This window comes from Dermacentor variabilis, chromosome 3 (genome assembly GCF_050947875.1).
Source record: "Dermacentor variabilis isolate Ectoservices chromosome 3, ASM5094787v1, whole genome shotgun sequence".
NCBI lineage: Eukaryota > Metazoa > Arthropoda > Arachnida > Ixodida > Ixodidae > Dermacentor > Dermacentor variabilis.
Genome location: NC_134570.1, coordinates 84031117 through 84055252, shown reverse-complemented (window position 1 = coordinate 84055252; position 24136 = coordinate 84031117). Strand labels below are relative to the sequence as shown.

The following is a 24136-nucleotide window of genomic DNA, read 5'->3' as shown; positions in this document are numbered from 1 at the left end:
TCTTGTATATGAAGGCTGTCGTGTGTGCCAGCTGTTTGTATGCGGAGATATAGAGCAGAACCTTGGTCCGATACAAAAAAGTCACTGTTTCGCCCGAAACGCGAGGCATCCATTAAAATCGCAAATTAGTAGGCAGTGATAAGAAGTAGCTCTATTACTTCTATTGACCATGTAAACTTACAAACACTCGCTTAGTAGTTAAATTAACAAGCATGGTGTCAGCTCGTTCAGGTGAACATGCATACGTCACGCTCGATGACGCACTCGCTGTCAGAACGCTGGCGTCAGGAAGCGTGGCAGTAGTAGCAAGCGAAATGATCTTCATGCCGTATATTGCTTCAAGGCAGCCTGCGCGGCTAGTACGCAACACACGGAAAGCTACGAGCCGTCGGCTCACTAGACTCTGCCCCAAAAGCAGATCGCTTTTGGGACAAACAGAGCTAAGAACCCTCTTCCGTTTTATGCGGGACGTTGCAGCGTCTTAAGGGAAGAGTTCCAGTGTTTCTGAGGAAACACCCTTGGTCTTGCTAAGAATTTTCTCAACAACATGAAAACCCCCAAAGCAGCTCGCTCTTAGGACAGACAATTGTCTTTGCAGCTAGTTGTAAACAACATGATGAGCTAAGAGCCCTCTTCCGTTTTATGTGGGACTTTCCAGCCTTTTAGAGAAGAGTCTTGCTCTAACTAAGAATTTTCTTAACGACGTCAAAACGCGTCTAACCGCCCAACCCGCTGCGCCTAAACGTCGCCGCCTACCAGTGTCTTTACGACTTTTAGCCGCAGAGGACCTTCGTCGGCTGAAAGAGACAGGTGTGATTGAACCAGTCCACGTATCAGAATGGGCCTCCTCTATCATCGCAAAAATACAGGACTGTAGTGTTCTCCTGTCTCTGGACCATCGAGAAGTCAGCAAAACCGTTCTTCTTGACAGCTATCGGCTTCCCCAACCCGAAGAACTTCTGGACAGTGATATAGAAGCAACATACTTGTACGTTACAATCGGTTATAGCATCTGCTTATAATCAGGCGCTGCTCCATCGAGAATGTCGTCACTTGGCAACATTTGTAAACCCGAAGGACTTTATCGGTTTATGCGCATTGGCTTGAGATTAGCTTCGCTGCCCCCGCTATCTAACGAATAATCTATCAAATCTTAAAGAATGCTCTGGTGTCTTGTTGTACATGAATGATATTATTGCTTCTGGAAAACGTAGAAAAGAGCGCTTGGCATATTTTACGACAGTTCTAAGGCGTATAAAAGAAGCACGGCTCAAGCTCAATGACAAGTATGCACGTTGCAAAAATTACCTTGTATTTCTGGGCAACAAAGTAACATCCAATGGCAGCATTCCAGGAATAAACTACGCAGTACACCTCAAAACCATTCCTGTTCCCACACACGTCGCTGCTTTTCGATTGGTCTCTGTTTTAGTGCAGAACTATATCAAGTTACTTCCAAACTAAGCAAGTGTCGTAGAGCCTATGCGGGCTCTTCTTCGCAAAGAGTACCCTATATTTTGTCTGAGAACGTTCATGCCAGATTCGGAAAGGTCAAGACGGTGTTCGATGGAGGCACCATAATCCGGATGTTCGATGCATCACTTCTATTTGTTGTCTCCATAGATACAATAAACTGCAGATGTGGAGCTGTTCAGCAACTTCATGGACACAAAATAGGCACCGTGGCGTTTGCTTCAAGGACTCTGTCTCCTACATAGAGAAAGTACAATGTGGGAGAACGCGAAGCGCTCCCATGTGTCGTAATGATCGAGCATTGGCACACAAATCTCTGGGGGCGTCATTTCACACAGCACGCAGACCACCGGGCTTTAGGCACCTTTTTAGGACAAAGGCCTTGGTAGACCACCACTTCATATAGCACGCTGGGGAGAGCGATTTCTCCGACATAACTACAAGGTACAATACTGGAAGGGACTGGAAAACCAAGTCGCAGACGCATCTGTCTTACCTACCAGTTTCAATAAAGCGACATGGAAATAAGATGTACGAAATCGTTTGCTTCACAAAGTTCACTATTTGCTTTGTTGAGAATTGGCTGGTCGTTGGAGAGCATCTTTTTGTTGCAGAATCAGTGACGTGGTTTGGAGACAACTGGGAATGGTTGAGTGGCCAGGCATAGGTAGTGAAGTCAAACTCGTGAATCATGCCTGATGCATCTGCCAGGTAGAAGACATGAGCGCCCAACGTAGCTGCTACTTCACCATAGGGGATGCCATCCCCAGATGTCCCATGGCCACGGAAGCACATGAGGCCCATCCCGGAATTGTCAGGGCAATGGCACGTCTACGAGAGCGGTTTGGCCCCCAGGTATAGATTAGCAAGTCGAGCTCGTGATTCAGACCTTAAGCATCTGTCAGGTAGCAGACAAGAGCTCTAAGGTAACCGCAACTCCATTGCCATTCCCAGGGGGCCCATGGCAAAGGATAGCGCTCCACATTGTCAGCACCCTGGATTGACCTGCACAAGACTTCTGATATGCGATCACACAGGTCCATTATTTTTCTAAGTGGCCCGAAGTGCACTTCAATAGGGAAGCCCCCACAAGTACAGTGACAAAGTTCTTGCTCTCTGTATTTTTCGCCTAGCGTTACACGGATGATTCCTTTGTAACAATGGCAGATGGTTCAGTTCTAGGGAGCTTGAGCAACTTCTAAAAGACCGCGGCATCGAACTTGTGCATTTTTGTTTCTATCATATTTGTAGGATATTCAAGAGGCAGCGTTAGATAAGCGCCCCATTCGTCAAGCGCTAATCGCGTAACTTGGAAATTATCGTTGCGCTCTGCATAATACTACTGAGCTCACACCAGCCTTACTGTTCCGTTGACACATACAAGGAGCAAGACTTGATGTTGCAGAATACCCGTGACCGGTCTTCTTCAATTAGCCGGACACGGAACTTGAATACCTACGCCAGCAATTGAACAAGCAGAAACAGTACAGCCAGAAGCATCCGGGCAGTTGCAACATGACGCCTGTTTTTCTGTAATGGGACTTGGTTTCGCAAAATATAACATGATGATAGTGTTGTTCATCCCTCTGGCATAAAGTTTCGAAAAGATCTACCTACTACAAGATAGGGTGTAGACTTCCTCATAAGTATTAAATTTAACGCTGCGTTTTGCAATAAGGTACCACGAATCTTCAATATCTATTTACAAAGCGGTCTTGCTAGAGTCAAACGTTTATTCTGTATCGTGTGTAGAAACCTAACGAGGCCTCTTTTCACTTTCTGAACGAGAATTGCAGTCATCATGACTATCTGTGAACAACGCGATGTTATAATTGTTGGTGATTTTACACTTCCAAGTCTCAGGTGTGATCGTCTTGAGGCTTGCCGAATCAACGACAGGACTACTAGTGTTATTTCGATATTGTGCTTAACTATAAGCCAACTCACGCTATACACGAACCAATACGTGAAAAAGGGTCAGGTATTTCTTCTGCTGCGTCTATAGAGTGTCCAAAGAGCAAGGGTTATACCACCACAATCTTATCACTGTGCCCTCCCAAGTCCTTCCACTCTCTATCCCCAGAAACTTCCCCATTGCGCAGTTTCCAAGATAATTCGCTTGCCAATAATGGGTGTATAATAGAAGACCTAGAAAGCTGCCTTATTCTTGGGGCGATGGTGAATGACGGCTCCTGAATTTATTTACACTAGTTCAGAAGTTCGGCGACGGGCTGCATGTACGTGTATATCAACGATTAAGTCCGGAAGCGGCAAGCTGACGCGACAAAAGCGCGCCACATGTCCCGCGAGACCACACTACAAGCCAATCGGTCGATTGTTCCGCCTGCGCCATAAATCTTGCGGCCGTAAGTACTGAGCAGGAACCTGAGACACAGGGAGAAGTGCTAGGTGCGTTGGTGGCGTCGGGTAGGGTAGCGTCGTTGGTCTAGGATGCGACACGATCTCAGAGTAGGTCAGCGGTGCTGCCATTGGAGCGTTCCGGTGGGCTGGCGGAAAAGACTCTGCAATCTGCTCGTAGATCGCCAGCTGCACCGCTGTGGGCAAAGTTTGGCAGGCTCCTAGGTGAGAGGGAACAAAGAGAGCTGGCAGGCCGTCTCTTCAATAATGCAGTTATCGGTTTGGGCGAACTGGAGAGGGAGATCCCGTGAGGAACTGTCTGGTGGGCCAGCACTCGTTGTCAGCATAATTCATCGATGCTTTGGTAGTAGATGTCTCCGGCTCCAACACAGTAAAATTCTTAGCCGTGAACATTTGAACAGTGTCGTCTGTAATGCACTTGACGATTTGTTTATCGTTTTGTTCCTCAGCCATCGTTCAGTTCACTCAGTTGAAGCCTTTGAGGAGGTCCTCGATATTAATAGTGATATTTTCGCCCGGCTGTTGCGCCAGTTGTCAGAGGCGCTGCTCGGCGCGAAGCTTTCGCAAGACCGCACCGCACAATACCTCCACAAAAGCAGTCTTAGTCATACATTGTCGGAACAGGGGCTCATGCTTTTAGAAGCAGAGTTTGGCGACATCCGTAAGAAAAAAAAATAACATTGGTGGGCTTTGTCGGCTGGTCCCATTTGGTACAGTCGCCCCCCCCGTTCATACGACGAAAACCAGTCAGTATCAGCTTTAGTCAGTCAGCTTCAGTAACAGCCGTGCCACAGCTGGATCTCGTTGATGAGCGGCACCGAAGGTGACTGGTCCAGTTGAGGAAGTGGGTCGCCCTCCGACGCCCTCTGGCATGGTCTTCGCGGTAGCGGTCGGTAGACCGCAGCTATGGAAATCCAGGGAGAGGCATTAGGGTACCACGCACCTCCAACAAACGGTACAAGGTTTATTGGCGGTTAGCGGGAATCCAAGTCACGTGGGGTCTAGTGCATAGAGCAGCCGAGCAGTACCATCGAAGCACCATCGCGAGCAAAAGCAGCGACACCGCTCTTTGTCTTCCTCATTTCAGGAGACATCCGCCCGCAGTAACGCTTGTGTTACCTTCGTAACTACATATTTTATAATACGGACTTCAGCGTTCATTGGTAGATGTTCAATGAAAATTGCCATCACTGCATGAACAATGGCGTGCAAAATAATCGAAGAGGCATTCACCAACAAACGCCCCGGGTTTTCCGCAGCATCATTCAGCTTAAGCGTCCACTGTGGTTGCATGTGGCTATGCTGTCGCGCTGCTAAGCAAGATGTAGCAGTATCAAATCCCGGCCGCGGCGGCCGCATTTCGATGGGACCAAATGCACGAAGGCCCAGATCCGGTTCATTGGGGGCACGTTAGAGAATCGCTGGTGGTCCGAATTCCCACTACGGCGTGCCTCATAATCCCGCTATGTGTCCCACTACGGCGTGCCACCTAATCAAGCGTTGTTTGCCACGAAAGCCTGTTGGACAAGGCTAGAATTTCTGCTAAAAGATCAGTATGCCGCTCACATCAGCTTCTAGATCACGGTCATCCACTTCAAATTATTGCGGCAACGTTTCACAGGTTGCAGAGGTCCACTTCCGTGGTGAAATACCTCCGAGGCTTTTTAGCCTGCATGCGAGCCAGCGTTGCGTTTGAAGACGACTCCAATGGCATGCAGCCGGTAGTGCGGGTGGTCGCAATGTCAGTTTCGCGAAAAATTGCTGGCTCTCGCTAATTGGCAGTAGATATCACCAAGACATGGTAACGCGCAAAGTAGATCGCTTGGACGTGATATTAACCACGATCTTCAAATGGATGTAACTCATTTCGCTGCGGCACACACCAACACACCACAACGCACCAAGCCTTACAGGGCACTTCTTCATATGGACGCTGCCGAGGTAGATGTAGAACATCCAACTAAAGGAGGCACGAAAGGCAGCGAAAGGTGCCAGGAAAACCGGGCGCACCGCCTAGCTTGAAGAAGAAAAGCGCCTGAAGGAGGCGCCACGCAGTGTGGCCCCAGCTCTCCAAGCAACGCAAAACGCGCGCCGTGGAACTCATGGACCACTGGCGTTCAATAGAGCACATGGAACCCTGTCTCAGCGCCAAAATGTGACAGTGAAGTCTCCGGTGCCCTTTATCTGCCTTTTGATCGTCATTACAGGAAATGCCAAATAAAGCTTCAGCGTGCTAGTAGTTAGAGCTTGAGTCATATTGTGAGCTATCGTTAGGAAGAACACGCAAGCAATATTTTTTGCAACTGGTTTGGGCAGTAACTAGCGTATGTAATCTTGTCCCGTACAAAAGGTTGGGGGCCTGAATTTTCTTAACTTTTCACTTGTTGCCCGGTTGATTAGGTTTTGCTCTCACATCTTGCCCGGATAACGGCTTCGGCTTTTGATTCAACGTCACTTGAGGGTAGCCGACAATGGGAGATAAAAGCAATTGAGGTTAAAACGCTGGTCCCCTGCGCATTATCCGCTGGGGACATGATCCGCTAAGGCCCTAGTCTAGGAGGAGACTTTTCGCTCCGAGAACTCGTTGGAACAGAGTACTTGAATTTCGATGCAGTCTGACGTCAAGCGGAGATTGTGCTTTAACGTTGTAGCGACCATGAAGAACACAGTAGCATATCTGTGAATCATGAACCTTTTTATTGGGAGAACTTGTGCCCTCAAAAGCACATGACAGTAGAAACACAACGACAGCGGCAAACACAGTCGGTGATCGTTGAAACCTCTTCTGTCGATCAAGCGGTCGGCTTTTATACATGAGTCATCGACGCTTCCAGAGTAATCGCTGGTGCCTGAGTGTCTTTCCGAAAGCCCTACACAAGTGACTTCGCGCATACAGTTTACACAAGCTTCCGTGACAATGGAAAACGCATAGAGCCATCGATAACATTCCATTAGGTTCAACTCCTGCACGAACGTCTTGCGCTGAGCGATAATGTTGGGGTGTGTAATGTGGGTGAAATGCAGTCAAAAGCATAATTAAGTATACGTATCAATATTTATATTTCGTATTGACAGCGTCCTAACCGTTGTGGCTTGTGCAAGAAATTCTGCTATGGTCCTCAGTGGGCGGCGTATCAGTCCGATGAAGAGCTCTTGTTTTAGACCACGCATCAGAAAACAAAAATTTTTCTCTGCCAGATCTCTCAAGTCCTCGCAGTCCAGAGGGCCCGCGACAGGGCCGGCAGGTTTCACCTCATGGTCCGGGATCGGGCCTAGCCAGGTGACATTGAGATTACTCGCGTCTAGTGTGGACCGAATAAAATTGTTTCACTCACTAAATCACTCTGCGGACAAGTCGGGATTGATCCGGCCAAAGAGGCCAGTCATTGTCGCGGTGAATACCACGATGTTCTTGTTGGCTAGCTTCGTGCGGGTTTCTAGCAGAAATAGGGCTCTCTCTTCGAGCACGGCGCCCGTGAATATTTGTTGGAAGCAAGTGTAAAACACATCCGCCATTGTTAGGGCGGATTCTTCGTTCTAGAACCACGTCCTGGCGGTGTTTTCTAATGCGAAAAAGACATGGCGCAGTTGGTTGTCGCTGTTCAAATTGTTAAATTCCTAGATCCTTTCATAGACTTCAGCCAATTTTCAGTGTCCTCAAATGTTGATCCACCAAATGTCGATGGCTGCCTAGTGTACGGCCGCAGGATCGGTGCTAATGGCAGTGGGGCCGTCATTGCTGCTGCTTTCGTATCCGTACAGATCCTGGTCTTCTCGCGAAGAAAGCCATAATTCTGAAGCATGGTTCGTAGCCTGAGCTAGCTTTATGGCCCAGGACGACGTTGATGCTGTCCTTCCGGTTACGGCTCGTTTTACAGATTTGCTGGGACGCTCGGTACATGAATACAAAGCACTTCCACCCGATGTCACATTGTGATGATGGTGAAGAACAATGTAGCGAATAATTTGCGTATCCGAAAACGGACTTTTATTGGACCAACCATTGCATAGGAAAGCGAGTGAGGCTGAAGGCACAGCGATAACGCCTCGCAAGGATGAAGATAGGCGACAACAAATATGAGGTATATTTCGATATGCACCTTCAAGTGCAATAACTGCTGCTTTGCATAAGGTATAAAATGTAAACACCAGTATTTGTTCCGCGCACTGAATTTGATTGCACAAAGCTCGGCGGCAACATAGACAAAACAGGTAGAACTATTATTAAAATTCAAGAATTTTCCGATACAGAAAGGCGCCTCTTGCGCTAAGCGATCATTTTTACATTCGCCAACCGGTGAAATGCGATCAACTTACCAAGTAAAAAAGCAACCGTGTCAGCGTAGTCTAAAGAATACATCATCCGTCTAAACTGATCTGCCTTTTTCATTTAGCGTCCCATTATTCGTGGGCAAGTCGTAGACCCCATGACGAAGGCTACTCTACAGTGAGATAAGCAATCAATTTCTTAACAGCAATTCTTTTTCTGTCAGCAAGCCAGAAAGACTGTGATCTGGCAATAGTTAGCATTTCGCGCCAGTGGCCAGAAATAGGAGATCCTTAGCGACGGTGTTGTATCCTCTGAGCATTGGCAATCGTATACCCATGTGCCCCCTCGTTACACACTTCAATCGATACTTCACATACCAGTCCTATTGTTTCGCTGTTACTCTTTGGAGGGCCGTTTGCATACGCTTCTCCAGGTTATGTCATAGAGCAAATTTGTAAGCATAGCTCTCGCCTTAGATGTCCCTCTGTATACTATTGAACGCATCTCTGTGGTTTCATAAGTGATATCGAGTTTCCAACTGTTGTTTCCCAATGCGCACTTGCGTGCTTTTTCAATAATAATATTAGAAGCTAAGATTGCGCCAATAACAACCAAGGCAAAAGCTATCCAAAGCGAAAATAGTCAGAAAAGTACATGAAAACGTGGTAATATTGTTAAATTTTAAATTAATTGTAATCATACAGTCATACAGTCAGAATATTCAACATTGGTTATAATGCTACAACACATCTAACAATGTGCGTATAAGATGTGTATAAGGAGACGCGCCATCACCAGCAGTAAGCTTCACGAGTAACTTATATTTTCGGGGTCTCAAGAATATATTTTCTAATATTCTTAGCTGAGTGAGCTTTCCCATGAGTGCGACTTACGTGTTCAATCTCGAACGCCTACTATTTTTCAGTCGAAATTCAATTGTGTTTATACTTCTGAACTAATGTTTTAACATCTTGTAAATATTGTATTGAAGAAGCTCATCGGAAGAGAATATGATGAAAACATTTTCTAAATGTGGGCTCTAGACTGTAATAAGCAAAATCTTTAATTGTGATAGTATAGCATGCAAATGTAACTGTATTTGTGTTTTGTTTATTATTCAAAACCATAACCCCGAAACAACATTAACGCTAGTAAAGTGGTTAAAAGATGAACTTACAAACCCAAAACATGTGTGGTTGGATCTGGAAACAAAAGAGGTATAAAGCTTTAGTGCCTATGAAACTGTAAAGCAATGGTGACAAAGCGTAAGCGTTTAGTGAACGCATATCATTATATATTGCAAGCTATAGCATATCTATTAGCCAGAGCGAATTACAAGCACTGAAAATTAGCATTAGCAGCAAGGAGAACCACTGCTATCATGAATTCTATAGCTTTACAATAGAATATAACATAAATGCGATGTCCCCAATACTGTGTCGCCCAAATAGGCAAATGGTCTGCCGCAAGAAACCAGTGTGTTGAGAAAATAGCCCAGTAGCCATTTCCGCGCCAGTTGTTTTTTAGGAGGAAGGTAAGGATCTGTAACATTCGGGTGGTTGCAACGCAAGGTAAACGCTTACAAATTTGAAACCATTTGAATACCACCTAAATGTTTCGAAAATTAAAGCAACCAACACAATGCTGTGACTTTTCTCCTTATGCTGTGAATGTTAATGATAACTGATGGCGCTAAATAAACAAATAGATATAATTTATTTGAATGAATTCAGAGACCTTGGCGAGAGCTAACACGCTCTAGCCTCTACTCTGCCCATGGGAAGGGGAACAGGGACATAAAGGTGTGATGAGGGATTAAGATGATGACATAAAAAGAGGGATGTGCAACGGTGAAAGCAAGTTCAGCGTTCTGATAAACATTGAGAAAGTTCATTCGTTAAGTCACTATCGGGTTCCGTATCTAGTCAGTAGTGACTAATTGAAGTGAACTTAAAGGTACTGGGGTGAAGCTGGTGTGTGGGCCTCCCCTGCGTGAGAAGCACACGCGCAAAAACAAAAACCTCATAGCATGTAAAGAGCTGCCATAAGTGGCTCTAGCACTGCCAGCACTTCTAACGGCCGGATTCTAGACACCACCAAGAATCACGCGCATTCACTCTACCAGGTGCTTCAGTATTTCCTGTACGCTCTCCTTCTCATTGTGTCCATCTGCTTGCTTACCCGTAGTGCTGCCAGTTTCATTGGCCCTATCATTCTTGGCTTCATGGCGCAGAGGACCACTAGGGCCCGCTGCCGTGGCCGTGGGCTTCGAGGCCAGCAAAGGCGATTCCGTGTATCTGTCTGACTGTGGAGGTGAATGTTTGCCGCGTGCTGTCATCGACCTTGAATTAGCAGTGGTAGCCGTTACCTTCCTCGATGCACGCACAGGCAGAGGTGGTAGTGGCGCTCGTGCCCGGATATGGAGTCCTCAGAAATGGCTTTGCGGCGCTTCTTTCGCGACCGTTGGTCCCATTGGCTAACCGATTGGGCAGCCGATTTACGTGAAGATTGGTCTCTCGCGACATTTTGTTGCCCAAAGATGAAACTTCTTGTTTCATCTTTGGGCATCCCTTCTAAGTCGCTTTGTGATAGACAGTATAGTTCTGACATTAAAAGAAAGACGCATTGTCGTTGGTATTACGCTTTGCGCCGGAACGCGAGCAGGTGCGTTTACTTCTACAAACAGCCATCACGATGCCTATCTTTAGACATTTCCGGCACTGAACAAGCCAGGCCTCCGTACGAATGGTCGCACACGGTGTATCACTTAATCCACTTTTACAAACGCTGGTAATGCTGAAGAAGCAAATATATACTTGATACATCGGGAGTTCGCCAAGCACTTCCCTCCGTGGGCCGATCCCGAAAATAGTGCAATGCTGGGTCGACCCATGGTGCAAGTGCAGTTCGCCATCAAGAGGCCCACATACACAGCTTCGCTGGTCGTCCTTCTTCACAGGGCGGGAAGGCACTGAGCGTTTTTTGTGCTACGTTTCATCGGGACATCACTTTTTTTTTGCGAAGCGCTGAACTTTCATGCAACACTTACACTTTCCGATGGCTTTGGGGACCGTGCTGATTGCCAGACACAATCAAAGCTCTGCAAAAAATAGAAGAACAATTGTACGTTAATTTTTTTCTTCACCGAAAATGAAAGAAAATTTGTTAAGTGATTCGACCTCCAGTTGAAACCGAAGTCAAGCTGGCTAAGTAAACACCCGTGTCGTCATGTGCCCTGACACATAATGGACAGAAAGAACTCGATCACTGCGGGAAACATTGGTTAGAACTTCAGTGTGTTGTCGGCCATGTCGCCTTGCATAGGCCTCCCGTTCCTGTTCCGCTGCACGCTCACGACTGGCACCCAGTCTGCGTCGTCTTCACGGCTTCGAACTGCAGAGTTTTGGATGTCATGCTGCTTAGCTTTGGCCTCTATTTCTGCATCGCTTCATTTGGGTGCCCCAGTGTTGAAGTGCAGCGTGAGCAGCAGGCACGGCAGCACGTAGTTCCTGCGTCTGGACAACGGACTAGCCTTGGCGCATATGCGGGCCGTCCTTGCTTCAGTGCGATTACCATTTTACAACAGCTTCACGGCTAGCGTTTTCACTATTAATCACCAGTCATTGCGACGGAAACACGGACACGCTTAGATATATTTCGCCACCTGGCGTTCAAGTTTTGAAGCAAAGTGAAAGTGTACGAATAATGCGAGTAATTTTTTCCAGAAAGCAAAATGCAATATATAAATTATCCTTTTATGTGTAATTAACAACTACGGCGAATGATCCCATGGAGTGCTCATATCAATGATATAGCAATAAAATGTGCCAAGTCTGTCAACGCGCCACCTTGCGCGCGGAAAATTTGGAGGACGCTTAAACGGACACTAAAGCGAAACAATAAATCAGTTTAGACTAATGAAGCATTGTTTGAGAACCCTGCAGGCAGTCATTTCAAAAAAATAGTTTGGTTATTAGATGAGACCATGAAGGTCCAAATATCAGTATTTGAATTTCGCGCCGAAACCGCAGCGCCGGTGCGTCAGCGTGACGTCAGGGATTCCAAAGTATGTTTTCGCATTTGGGCCGCGTTCGCTGAATAAACGCTCCCGAAACTTGTCCTGTTTAACATTTGGTTCCTTTAGAACACAATGTATTCAATCTCTACCACTATATATATTTAGTAGGCCCTAGAAGATGCCAGCAAAATCCAAGACGTCACAGCCCCCAGGTGCGGTAACCTAAGTAGGCATCGTCACCCGTATTTCGTTCTTGCGCTTTTCTGGCTTACCAAACGTCTTATCGTTGTAAGAGTGTTATTTTTGGTGTTGTAGAACGGTAATTTACTGATGCAAAAGAAATTATTTTTCACTTTAGTGTCCCTTTAAATTTCGCTTGTAAGAGCGGAGATCCATAGCCCTCAAAGACCACTGACTGTTTTCCAGGCTTCCCGGCAAATGCAGCGTATGTAACCGTCACGTTTACTGGGAAACCCTGGCGGGAAACGCTGCGCATGAAGGCAAGCTTTCTGGTAGAAACGTTGCCTCTTGCATGAGTCGAGCTCCTGGTATTGTTTCGCGCTTTTAATATTTCAGACTGAGAAGAGCTAACATAAAAGATATGCGTGGTTGATGTTTGTTCTTACATTTGTTTATAAGCTGCCGTTCTCAAAATTCCGAGGAAAAACTTTGTAAAGAATGAAAGAAAATTGGTTCCGACTTCAGAACGTACTCGCCGAAGTTCAAAAATTCAAGGAATTACATAGCAGTGAATGAGAAGCTCGACTAATTTGTGGACTTCCTGCAAGCACGTATCCAGAAAACTACAAGATGGATATATGCAATCACCACGACTCATCCTAAGATATGCGACCCTGCTCCACTCGCATCCCCACCAGCTACCCTTAACAACGGCCCATAAGGCGACGTGCTCTGGCTTCAAAATATGGCAATGGGACTGTACGGCGTTCCAAAAAACACGCATAAAAGACTGCCTTCCATCTTGTTTCAATCTCCTAGAACCTTTGTTTTTCAGGAACTCAAGGACCAATCCATTCGCGAGGATAGAATGCTTGCCAAGCCAAAAATGACTCCCGGAGGGACATGGAAATTCGCACGTAAGAATGCCTCAGAACCAATAAGTCCCAATTCGACAGGATCGGTGTGGAGCATGTGTTCCGAAAAATTGCTCTTCGCCAAAGTAACGCCCCTGCTCGTCATATTTCGTCTACAAGACGGACACCTCTGATTTGTCTCCCCCTTTCACAGGCTGCTGATGCTGCCAATCGGCATCAGGTCTTGGTAGTAGTAGCATTAACATCTTTATTTACCCTTCTTAAAGAGGTTGGGGCACCGGGATAGAGAAGGGGGATGGGCGTCTGGATGGGATGGGATGGGATGGGATGGGACGAGGTAGTCAACCACAATCCTTTTAGCCCCACCCAGGATGGCCTACTGAATTAACATCTTCAAGGGGCAGAGCAAGACGACGAAGACAGAAGGCAGAAACACACTGGACAGCACCAAACACACAACTAACTTTATTCGAAGGCATACACAAACTTATGTACTACAACCCATAGCCGCGTGCTCTCCCATCGATGACGTCATTATGAGTGCCCAAGCAAAAGCGCAGAATCATGTAATCTAATGCTACACTCTTAGGCGGTTTAAAAATTCAAATTCACTGTCATACAAATATAACGATGGCATGCTTATACAACGCAATCCATTTTCCTGGTATAGTAGGCCTCAATTACCTCCGTCGTAGTCTGATTTTTATGCGCGGAAATTATTGTGGTGTCTTCATAAATTGGAGTGCACCCATGCTCAAAACAATGCCACGCGGCATGCCAGTAGGCATTACTCGTTAGCGAGCGCCTATGCTAAACAATCTAATGTTCAAGCATCGATCTGTTTGGTCGATATAAACATTACCGCTGGGAGAGCACATGGCTATGGGTTGTGGTACCTAAGTTTGTGTATGCCTTCGAATAAAGTTAGTTGTGAGTTCAGCGCTGTCATGTGTGTTCCTGCCTTCTGTTTCCGTCTTCGTCATCTTGCGGTGACCCTTCAAGAACTTCAACCAGTATCAACCCACCCAAATGTCGATCGGTCTACTGAATGTCGAGCCTAGAGCAGCGCAGGAGCGGCTGCTCCCCCTGCTCCTCGTTTGTAATTAAATTATGAAGGGGAGGCTTAAAGCGACACTAAAGGCGAATGTTATATCAAGCTAAAGTGATATATTAGTGCTCGACAATCACTAAGGCGTCAATATCGTTACGCGAACGAAGGATTAAGAATTGAAGACTATTTACAAAATATATTTACAAAGGATAACTGCAGCGCTGGGCAGTTCAGCTGACAGCTGTTGTGCCAGAGAGCGTTGCTCGTCTTCGTCGGGGCGTCCGCGGGCATCGTTCACAAGAAACACAAAATATGCATGTAGCATTATCCCAGGCGACAGAAGCACTGTCCCGGTGCGGCTGAATATCGATGATAGCAGGAGAGTAATATGGTTTGAGGCGTGCGACATGCACAACGTCAGTGTTATTCGGGGAAGATGAGGCAACTTTACCGACTGGGGCGATTTCGTACGTAACTGGAGTCACGGCACACACCACCCGATATGGGCCTGTGTACTGAAAAAGGAGTTTTTCGGACAGGCCAACCTGACGAGACGCGGACCACAGGACAACCAGAGATCCAGGCGAAAAGGGGACGTCTCTGCTTTGGCGATCGTATAAGCGCCCTTGCTTGTCCTCCTGCTCCGCTCGCCTCCTGACCTGAGAGGTCAGGAGGCGAGCGCGGGCAATTTCCCGTGCTTGGGCTGCACTGGTGATGGCATCAAGTGCATACTCATTGGTCTCTGCAGCGGCGGATGAAAGGGATCCGTCCAGTCGATATGTGAGTTCTCGCCCGAACAAGAGAAAAAACGGAGAATAACTGGCAGTGGTCGTGACGCGAAGAATTATATGCAAAAGTGACTTAGGGTAGTGCAAGGTCCCAATCAGTATGGTCGGACGAGACATACTTTGCAAGCTTGTCTGTTATGGCGCGATTCAGACGCTGCGTGAGGCCATTAGTCTGGGGAGGGTAAGACGTAGTTAGTTTGTGCTTGATGAGCAGGACTGCATGAGGTCGGCGAGGCGAGTCATCGCATGAGGCGATGACTTTAGAAAGAAATATCCGACTACGGTCAGTGAGCAGTTGGCGTGGAGGACTATGCTGCGGAGACGCGTCGCGTAAAAGAAAATCGGCGACATCTGGGGCGCACCTTTTCGGAAGTTCTTTGGTGATGGCCTAGCATGCAGCGTAATCTGTCGCCACAGCGACTCACTTCTTGCCAGAGACGTGGATAGAGGGTAAGGACCAAGTAAGTCGAAGCCAACACGAAAGAACAGCTCCGAAGGAATGTTGAGCGGTTGAACGCACCCGACAGTGAGCGTCGATGGTGTGTTTCGGCGCTGGCATTTATGGCACGCCACCACGTATTTCCATACATAGCGGGGAAGGCCTGGCCAAAAGAAGCATCGGCGAATGCGGTCGTAGGTGAGGGAGACACCAAGGTGGACCGGCCGCTGCTAAATCGTGAAGTTCTTGGAGAACAGCTAACCCGAAGGGCTTAGGAATGATGAGGAGTAGAGCAGCACCGTCGGGGCGTACATTGTGGCGGTATAATACACCATGTCGAAGAACAAAGAGGGGAAGGGACATATCAGAAGGCAAAGATTCCAAGCCAGTAATGATGGCGCGCAAGGTGGCATCACGGGTTTGATTGTCGGCAACTTGTGGCAACTGAGAAACGGAGAAAACGGAAGCGTCGGCAACGAGGTCAGGGTTGGCGGATGGTTAGTATACTGCACAGCCTAATAAACAGTTTGCGCCTTAAAGTAATCGGCCCGACTTGTACACGAATGCATAGGAATATTCTTGCAGCTGCAGAGCCCAGCGACCAAGCCTGCCGGTAGGATACTTGAGTGATGAAAGCCAGCAAAGCCCGTGGTTGTCCGTGATTACAGAGAAGTGCGTGCCATAGGAGCGCGGGCGGAAATTGAAAACCGCCCAGCCGAGAGCCAGGCATTCACTATCTGTAATCGAATAGTTGCGTTCCACTGCTGTGAGGTGGTGGTAAGCGTAAGCGATAACACGATCTTGACCTTGTTGGCGCTGGGCTAAGACGGCTCCGATACTATGACCACTGCCATCGGTACGCGGTAGGAGAGGTCGTGTCAAAGTGGGCCAGTATAGGTGGTGTGGTGAAAATGCTGGTGAGGTGGGCAGACGCGGCAGTTTTAGCGGGGCCCCGCGTAAACGGCACGTCTTTCTTCAGAAGAGCAGTAAGCGGTCGGGCAATCGCTACGAAGTCTTTAACGAAGCGTCGGAAGTAGGAACAGAGTCCTACAAAACTTCGCACGTCTTTGACAGACTCCTGTACAAGAAAAGACGTCACTGCACGTAATTCCTCCTGGTCTATTTGAATACCGAAAGCGTCGACGAGGTGGCCCAGTACTGTAATCTGCCGACGACTAAAGCGACGCTTCTATGAATTTAGTTGGAGCCCAGCCTCGCGGAAGACATGAAGAACAGCTGATCAAGCTCAACAGCTCAAGGTGTGTTTCATATGTAGCCGAACACACGAGAACGAAGTCTAGGTAGCAGAGGCATGTTGACCATTTGAACCCCTGAAACAAAGAGTCCATCATACGCTCGAACGTTGCTGGCGCGTTGCATAGACCGAAGGGCATAACTTTCAATTGATATAGACTATCAGGACTGAAGAACGCGGCCTTCTCTTGGTCCTTTTCATCCACAGAAATTTGCCAATAACCAGACCGAAGGTCCTCTGAAAATTGGTTGGCACCGTGGAGGCAATCGAGGGCGTCGTCGATGCGAGGCAAGGGGTAGACGTCTTTCTTCGTAATGTGGTTTAGATAACGATAACCTACGCACATGCACCATGTGCAATATTTCTACTTAACAAGCACCGCAGGCGACGCCCAAGGGCTCGACTAAGGTTTAATAATGCCTTTAGCAAGCATCTTGTTCACTTCATCTTGAATAACATTACCCTCTGGAGCAGAAACTCGGTATGGCCGGCGATGAATAGGACTGGCATCACCATTGTTTATGTGATGCTTAGGCCCGGATTCTGAAACGCTCCTTTCCTAACTAAGCATGCCTCACACGCTGTGAGGCGACCTGGCGTCAATTCTGGAACGTACCTTACTAAGGGGCACTAAGTTAGGGCCTCCTTGGTGCTTCCCCGCGCTTAGGGAGCCGGCATGCTACCTTCATGCGTCCTAACCGCGCTCCTCTACCTGAACGTATTCTTCTCCGCATGACTTTGCACGCGGTACGCTCGGCTAGGGTAGGTGCCGTGCGCAGCCAAGGCCGCGGTAGCCAGCCGCCGTGTACTGACGCCCAGTTTGGTTACGCGGACCGCGTTTTGTGCCATATCTTTTTTGCACTGTGATCTTGTGGAAAGCGAGCGGCGAGAATGACGGCCTTGCAAGACGATAGCTTCGAAAGCTATGCACGGTTTCTTCGACGAGCAAATGAACTCCGTTACGGGACTGTGTACAAGCCTCCACCTTTGACTCTAGCCCGGCGCCTGACTGACAGGCAGAATCCACTGGAATACTACGACGAAGGGGACTTTCTAGCCCGGTATCGTTTTTCCAAGCGAGCTGTTACAGCCATACTGGCAGAGCTGCAACTGCATTGTAACACTGACAACAGAGGAGCGCCGCTACCTGCTCTCTTGAAGGTCCTCATTGCACTGCGTTTTTACGGAACGGGTTCCATGCAAACTGTTGTAGGAGACCTTGTGTGTGTATCCCAACCCTCTGTGTGCCGGTGTATTTGGGAGGTGACACAGCTGATATGCCGACGTCTGTATCCCAAGTACGTTCGGCTGCCAAACGCCAGTGAAGCGAGGTTAGTCATGACAAGGTTCTATTCAATCGGAGGATTCCCTGGGGTTACTGGGTGCATCGATTGTACTCATATACCCATTAAAAGTCCCGGTGGAGACGACGCAGAAGTCTTCCGAAACAGGAAAGGAGTATTCTCCATAAATGTGCAGGTGAGTGGCCAGTTTTCCCTGAAACCTGCTAGAAATGACTGCAGCGCAATTCGCGCTTCTCTTCACTTCCGTACATGAATCATGCAGGTGCTGTGTCCATTGTACACAAAAGTACGCACGCACACAGAGAGAAAAAAAGAGGTAAAACGAAAGGTTGTAAGGTGAAATGACAGTTAACGTGTCGCATTACGTATGTATATCTGTTGAGCGCAGTTGACATGTGGCATTAGAAATTTATATATGTCGACCACATATTTATCTAGAGGGCGTGCACATTCGTGACCATAGCTGTGTAACCCTGCGTGAAAAAGATTTCTTCACCCTAGCAGGCAGCGGCAAATGCCATAAATGCAAAGGAAGCCCAGTCATTTTGAGCGGTGTAGGCGAGTGTGTGGACAACTGTACATGGCATCTGTGTGCATGCAATACGTCAACGCATGTGCCACTGTGTGAAATCATTGTTTTGCTTTTACAGGTGGTCTCAGGGCCCGAGCTTCAGTTTTTCGACGTCGTGGCAAGCTGGCCTGGCTCTGTCCACGATAGTCGAATTTTTACTAACAGCAGAGTAAGTGTCATGTATGAGCAGAAGGCAGTAACTGGCATCCTCCTTGGCGATCAAGGTTACGCATGTTCGCCCTATTTGATGACCCCACTGAGGAACCCTCAAACAACTGCAGAGAAAAGGTTAGGAAGAAAGAATTTTGTTCAAGCAATGTGAAATAAGCACGAAGTCATTATTTTGCTGTTCTCCTGGCAGGTACAACAGGAGTCACATTAGAACGAGGAATTCCATTGAGCGAGCTTTTGGACTCTGGAAGAGACGTTTTGCATGCCTCTGGACAAAGCTGGAAACGCTGACAGAGCGGACGGTTGCAATTATCACCGCATGTGCAGCACTGCATAACATTGCTTGCACTTTGCGGGAACCCAACCCTAATGTTGACGAGCCGGAGCCTGAAGGTGAAGGTGTGGCATTGTGTGAACCTGACTCACCTCTGGGTACCCAACATCGAAGGCACCTTATCCAGCGTTGCTTCACAAGTGCCCAAAGTAAAGATGACAGCGATATGGACACGGTGTAGAGGTAAAACTGCGATCTGTGCTGCGTAATTAAAAGTGGAGAAGTGTTCGCATATCAGACAGTGGCGATTCTTCAGGATAAATGAAATTGACTTTATTCATTTATATGGCTTGTGGCTAGGTTTATTATTGCTGCCGCCTCTGAAAAAAAAATGCCTTTAGTCTTGTGGAACGAGGTCACATTCAGCAATGCCTCCTGGCCTGAGGAGTTCGAGCTGCTTTTTTAGAATTGCTTGTTTGAAGTTTTGTACCTTCTCTTTAGCTTTTAGAACACGCACCTTCATTCTGTGCAGCGCACTCCGTTTGCGCCGTTCATCGGCATATTGCTGCATCTTCAAAGCATGTTCGCCTGATATCATTTTCATCCTGGCCTCGTGTTCAATACGTCTTTGATTTCTCTCGTCGTCTACAGCACGAAGGCGAGCCTCCAGCTCCGTCGATAATGCTGTGTCGACAGCAGCAAGACGACCACTTTGGCGACGGCGAACAACTGGCTCAGCTCCTGAGCCTTGGTCCATGAAAGCATCTTCTCTGTTTTGGCTGCCCGATGGCCTTGAGGTTGCTGTTTCTGCAGGCAGCCCACCACTGCTCAGAGGGGGTGCTGGCGAGCACTGCTGTGATGTAGCCTCGGCAAACCCACCTGCCTGGCTAAGGTTACTATTCATCCCGAACTCTGCAAGTAACAGTGTTCATAAAAGTTTCACAGTGCTTTAAAAAGAACAAATAAACGGTTCACCACAAAACAAACTTGTTCATGCCACTTTACTCTGTCCAGAAGAAAGAATGGCAGCAATTATTGCAGCGCACTACACTCTACCGCCTTTATTTACTACGTCACACTGTACATAATGCATGATGTACACTCTGTACATGCTCTACAGCGAGTTGCTCGAACACAAGATCGTGCTGCTGCGTTGCAGTGGTAGCTTGAATGCGTGCATTCACAACAGGCATACGGGTTTCACCTAACCATGCAGAGGAACTAGTTCCGCATAAAAAGTGGAATCGGTTGTCTGTGCTCCCGGAAGCGCAGCAATGCAACATTGGGATAATTTGGGAAAGTAGCAAAATATCGGAGTAATGTGCAAAGGAATAGGCTATTTTTCATATTATCAGGTCAGGCGCTCATTACGCAAAGCCTGCTCCTTGAGCGGAAAATGTGCGTCACAATTTTGCACCAACAGGTAATTACACTGACATTCATTAATTCCTTACAGTACATACGACATGCGGTCCAACCACAAATTTTGCCGCGCTATATGATGGAAACGTCGGGCAGCGAGGCCAGCAAGTGTTTGGGCTTTTATCGTAATGAAATGGCCCGTGAGCAGCACTCGAGCAATTACTGCACATATTGAGCGGTGAGGCGTGCCAAGGTGGCCGCAAAACTACAAAAAAAAAACAGTTGTAGTCGTAGAAACTATACTTACCATCGTCGCTGTCGTGGTACCGTGAATCGGTCTCATGCATCATGCTGTCAATAATGTCTGTAACGGCTTCACTGGCTGGCGTCTGCGACTGCCTGTCGCTGTCAAATGGGTTCGGCACTCGCACCGCCACGTGCGGCACGAGCGCCTCGACTCGGGTGAGCCTGTCGTCTAGCGGCTCAGGCAGTGGTCCGCCACCTGAAATACGTTACGCTCTCTTTTTGCAAGTTTTCAGGTGGAAACTATTTGCAACGTTTAGGGGAAACAAAGACGAAAACGTACCTGTGGCCATGACGTCTCTGATCTGCTGCGCCTTTGCTTTTTTCAGTTTTTGTTTCAGGTTATCCCACAGTTTTTTTAGTTGTTTTACTTCGCGTCGACGCACGTGCGGCATGCTGTTATATTCTGTGCACAGCCGCTCCCACGCTTTCGCCTTCGCGTTCAGCGACACAGCATCTGTTTTCTTGCTTTCAATCACATTGCTGTACCTTTGCAGAAGTTCCGTGAACAAGTCCTTTTCTTCTTCCGTAAAATATGCTTTGCCCGGCATGGCAAATACACATACACACACACACACACGAAAGAAAGCGCACGCAAAGAAAGGAAAAAAGCGACGCCTGACCAAACGAACTCAGATGCTGCCATAGTTGCTAGACTGAGATTGCTTTCTTGCCACGCGCATCCTTTTCGAACCATTTTTACGTTATTAACCAAAGAAATGTAATTTATGCCCCAGTATAAAAGTAGAAATGCAATTTTAACAGTCCCGGCACTTTGTCTCGGCAACTCATTACAAATATTTCGCATTTTTTGTGGGTAATCTCGAAACCAGAAGCCTCTAACGTTACACTTCCTTTGGCGAGGCGCTCCTTCCGCAGGGAAGGCGAAAGGAAGCTTTTAGAATTCGCGGTGGCCTTCCGAGGGCGCCTAACGTTTAGGTAGCATGGAGGGCTCCTTGCGGAAGGTAAGGAAACGGTCTAAGGTTAGGAGGATTTCAGAATCCGGCCCTTAGCAATTGATGTATGGCACAATTGGGGATTATTCAGTTTGAAGATGTCGTGGTTGGAAATCAAAAGGCGGTACAGAGCTGCTGCTTGTTTAGGCAATGGGTCCGCCGCAATAATTGGATGAAATGTTGCGTCAGGGCAAATGGAATTCCATGGGCAAGGTGAAGAATCTGAGCAGATGTCGACTGCAAACGTCGTGACGTGGTCATCTCCTATAGCACGCAGCCTTGCAACCTATATGCCTTGGGGTAGAACTTCCTTTATCAGGCCAAAATTAACGACAGGGAGGCATGTCCCATTACCGGCGATGGTGACGGCGGAGTGGGACACAGTGATATTGCGCATCAGGAGAACATCATGAACAGGTGTGGCGACATAATCACCATCAAGCTCAGGAAAATTTGATAGCAAATCGACGGAAGTAAATGCTTTAGGAGAGAAGCGGACGAAAGCGGTCGTACTAAAGTTGTTCGGCAGTTCGGAACAAATATGCGTGAGCAGAGGTAGTTCGCGGCAAAGGGTACCTGCAGAACGGTCTATCAATGCTGAATGCACCGTAAGAAAGTCGAGTCATAGGATTAGGTCATGGGGACAATTGGTCAGCACTGTAAAAAAACATGAACATGGTGGTGGGCGATACTTATACAGGAAGTACACAGTGACGTCGACAGTGCTCCCATCGCTTCACGCGTACGGCTCATGTAGTAGCACGTGTTAGAACCTTCCTCAGTCGACGACAAAGGTTACAACCATTATGGGTGACACGTGGACTCCAGTATCTATTAACGCCGTCGAAGGTACACCGTCGACGTGAACATTAAGTAAGTTCTGGTTCGTTGGGAGCGTCAATTGTGACACGACGAAGATAATGCAGCACTACCCCCAGGAGCTGCATGGTCTAGTTTTTTGTCCTCGAGGGTCCATATTTGGTCGACGACGAATAGCGGTGTGGCTAGGGTGACGGGGACCGACGGCGCTGAGGAGACGGCGAGCGAGCAGGACGACTGTCATCGACGGATACGCAAGAGGTAGGAGGCACACGGCGAGGCTAATAACCGCGCAGGTCGGCATATGGGCGAGGAAAAGGGGAAAAGGAGCTCGAATACGGGGACGTCAAGGAAGTGCGGCAGGGGCCAGCGACGTGGCCAATACGGAGGCAACGGAAACAAATGGGTTTCTGGTCTGGAGTTCTCCACTCAGAAGTGTTGCAGTATCTGGGAGGGAAATACAGGTCGTTGTGAGGCGTAGCTGTCGACACCAGTCGGGCGTCAGGTTGGGGGAGAGATCAGGCGGCAGGAAAACCTAGGTTTGCAAATTCTTGCTGCACAACTGCCTGAATGAGAGATATCGCTGAGGCTGGTCAAATGGGCGTGGATGTTGGGGTCAAGTGGGCGCGGGTGCAACGGCACAGTACTTGTGGCCTCGAACTCGGGGTGAACGATTCATGCGACGTGCTCATTTAAGGGTGCTGAAGCGGTAAGTTCGATGGAAGACGTCGTTGCAGACGTGTTAGGGAGCCGGGACAACTGTGGAATAACGCGGCGGCTTTTGGCGAGCTCAGAGCGGCGCTATTCCTTGACATTGACGTCGATGGTGGACACATTGTTGAAGAACAACTGGAACGCGCCCTCCGTGATCTTTTTGAGTACGTGGCCGGCTTTGTCAACCTCGGCCATTTTCTCGTCGACTTTCCGGCAAAGCGTGAGGACGTCTTGAATGTACGAGATATACGATTCAGTAGAAGTCTAAACTCGGGTAGCAAGCTTTTCTGTAGCAGCCAGCTGCCGACCGGTGGGATTTCCAAAGTGGTGGCTGGGCTTCTCCTTGAAAGGATCCCAGCTACAGATGTGGTCCTCCGGTGTCCGGAACCAGACACGAGGAGCTTCGCTCAATTAGAATAGGACATTCGCTAGCATAATTGTAGGGTCCCAGCGTTTGTTTCGGCTAACACGCTCATACAGGCTAAGCCAGTCCTGAACGACGACATTATCTTGGCCAGAGAATGTGCCAAGATCGCGGGCATTAGTAATCGGAACGTACGTTGGTGTCGGGGTCGCAGGAGTAGAAGCAGACGGCGTGTCGTCACCGGAAGCCATGGCGGAAAGCATGATGGTGCGGCCGCTGCGGAGCTCCGTTGCGAAGCCGGTAAACCGCACCCTCCCACAAAATGTTGCGCAAACGAAGGATGAAGAGCTGGAGCCTATTTACTAAGTATATTTACACAGGATAACTGTAGCGCTGGCCAGTTCAGCCGACAGCTCGAGAGCCAGAGGGTGAAAGGCGTCTTCGTTGGGGTGCCCGTGTACATCGTCCACAAGAAACACGTAATATGCATGGAGCAATACTATCACGAACAGAGCCCTAATAATTGCGAGATTGAGGTAAATGCAGGACGTGATTACAAGTTCCCCCGGG

At 48.0% G+C, this 24136-nt stretch overlaps 2 protein-coding genes across 2 annotated transcripts in view; both read right to left on the bottom strand.

The window, feature by feature from the left end:
• Positions 1-24136, bottom strand: part of LOC142574587 (uncharacterized) — an 83658-nt gene that overhangs the window by 33407 nt on the left and 26115 nt on the right. Inside the window, exons 4-5 of the mRNA XM_075683637.1 lie at positions 11172-11222; positions 9300-9324 (exon numbers count right to left, since the gene is read on the bottom strand). Of these exons, the coding sequence (XP_075539752.1) occupies positions 9300-9324; positions 11172-11222 (76 nt within the window). The remainder of the gene's footprint in view (positions 1-9299; positions 9325-11171; positions 11223-24136) is intronic.
• LOC142573810 (uncharacterized) lies at positions 19446-21718 on the bottom strand. Its single transcript, XM_075683060.1, has 3 exons — positions 20997-21718; positions 20718-20912; positions 19446-19960 (listed from the first exon to the last, which is right to left on the bottom strand). The coding sequence occupies exons 1-3, from the start codon at positions 21262-21264 to the stop codon at positions 19446-19448; spliced, it is 978 nt and encodes a 325-aa protein (XP_075539175.1). The 5' UTR covers positions 21265-21718.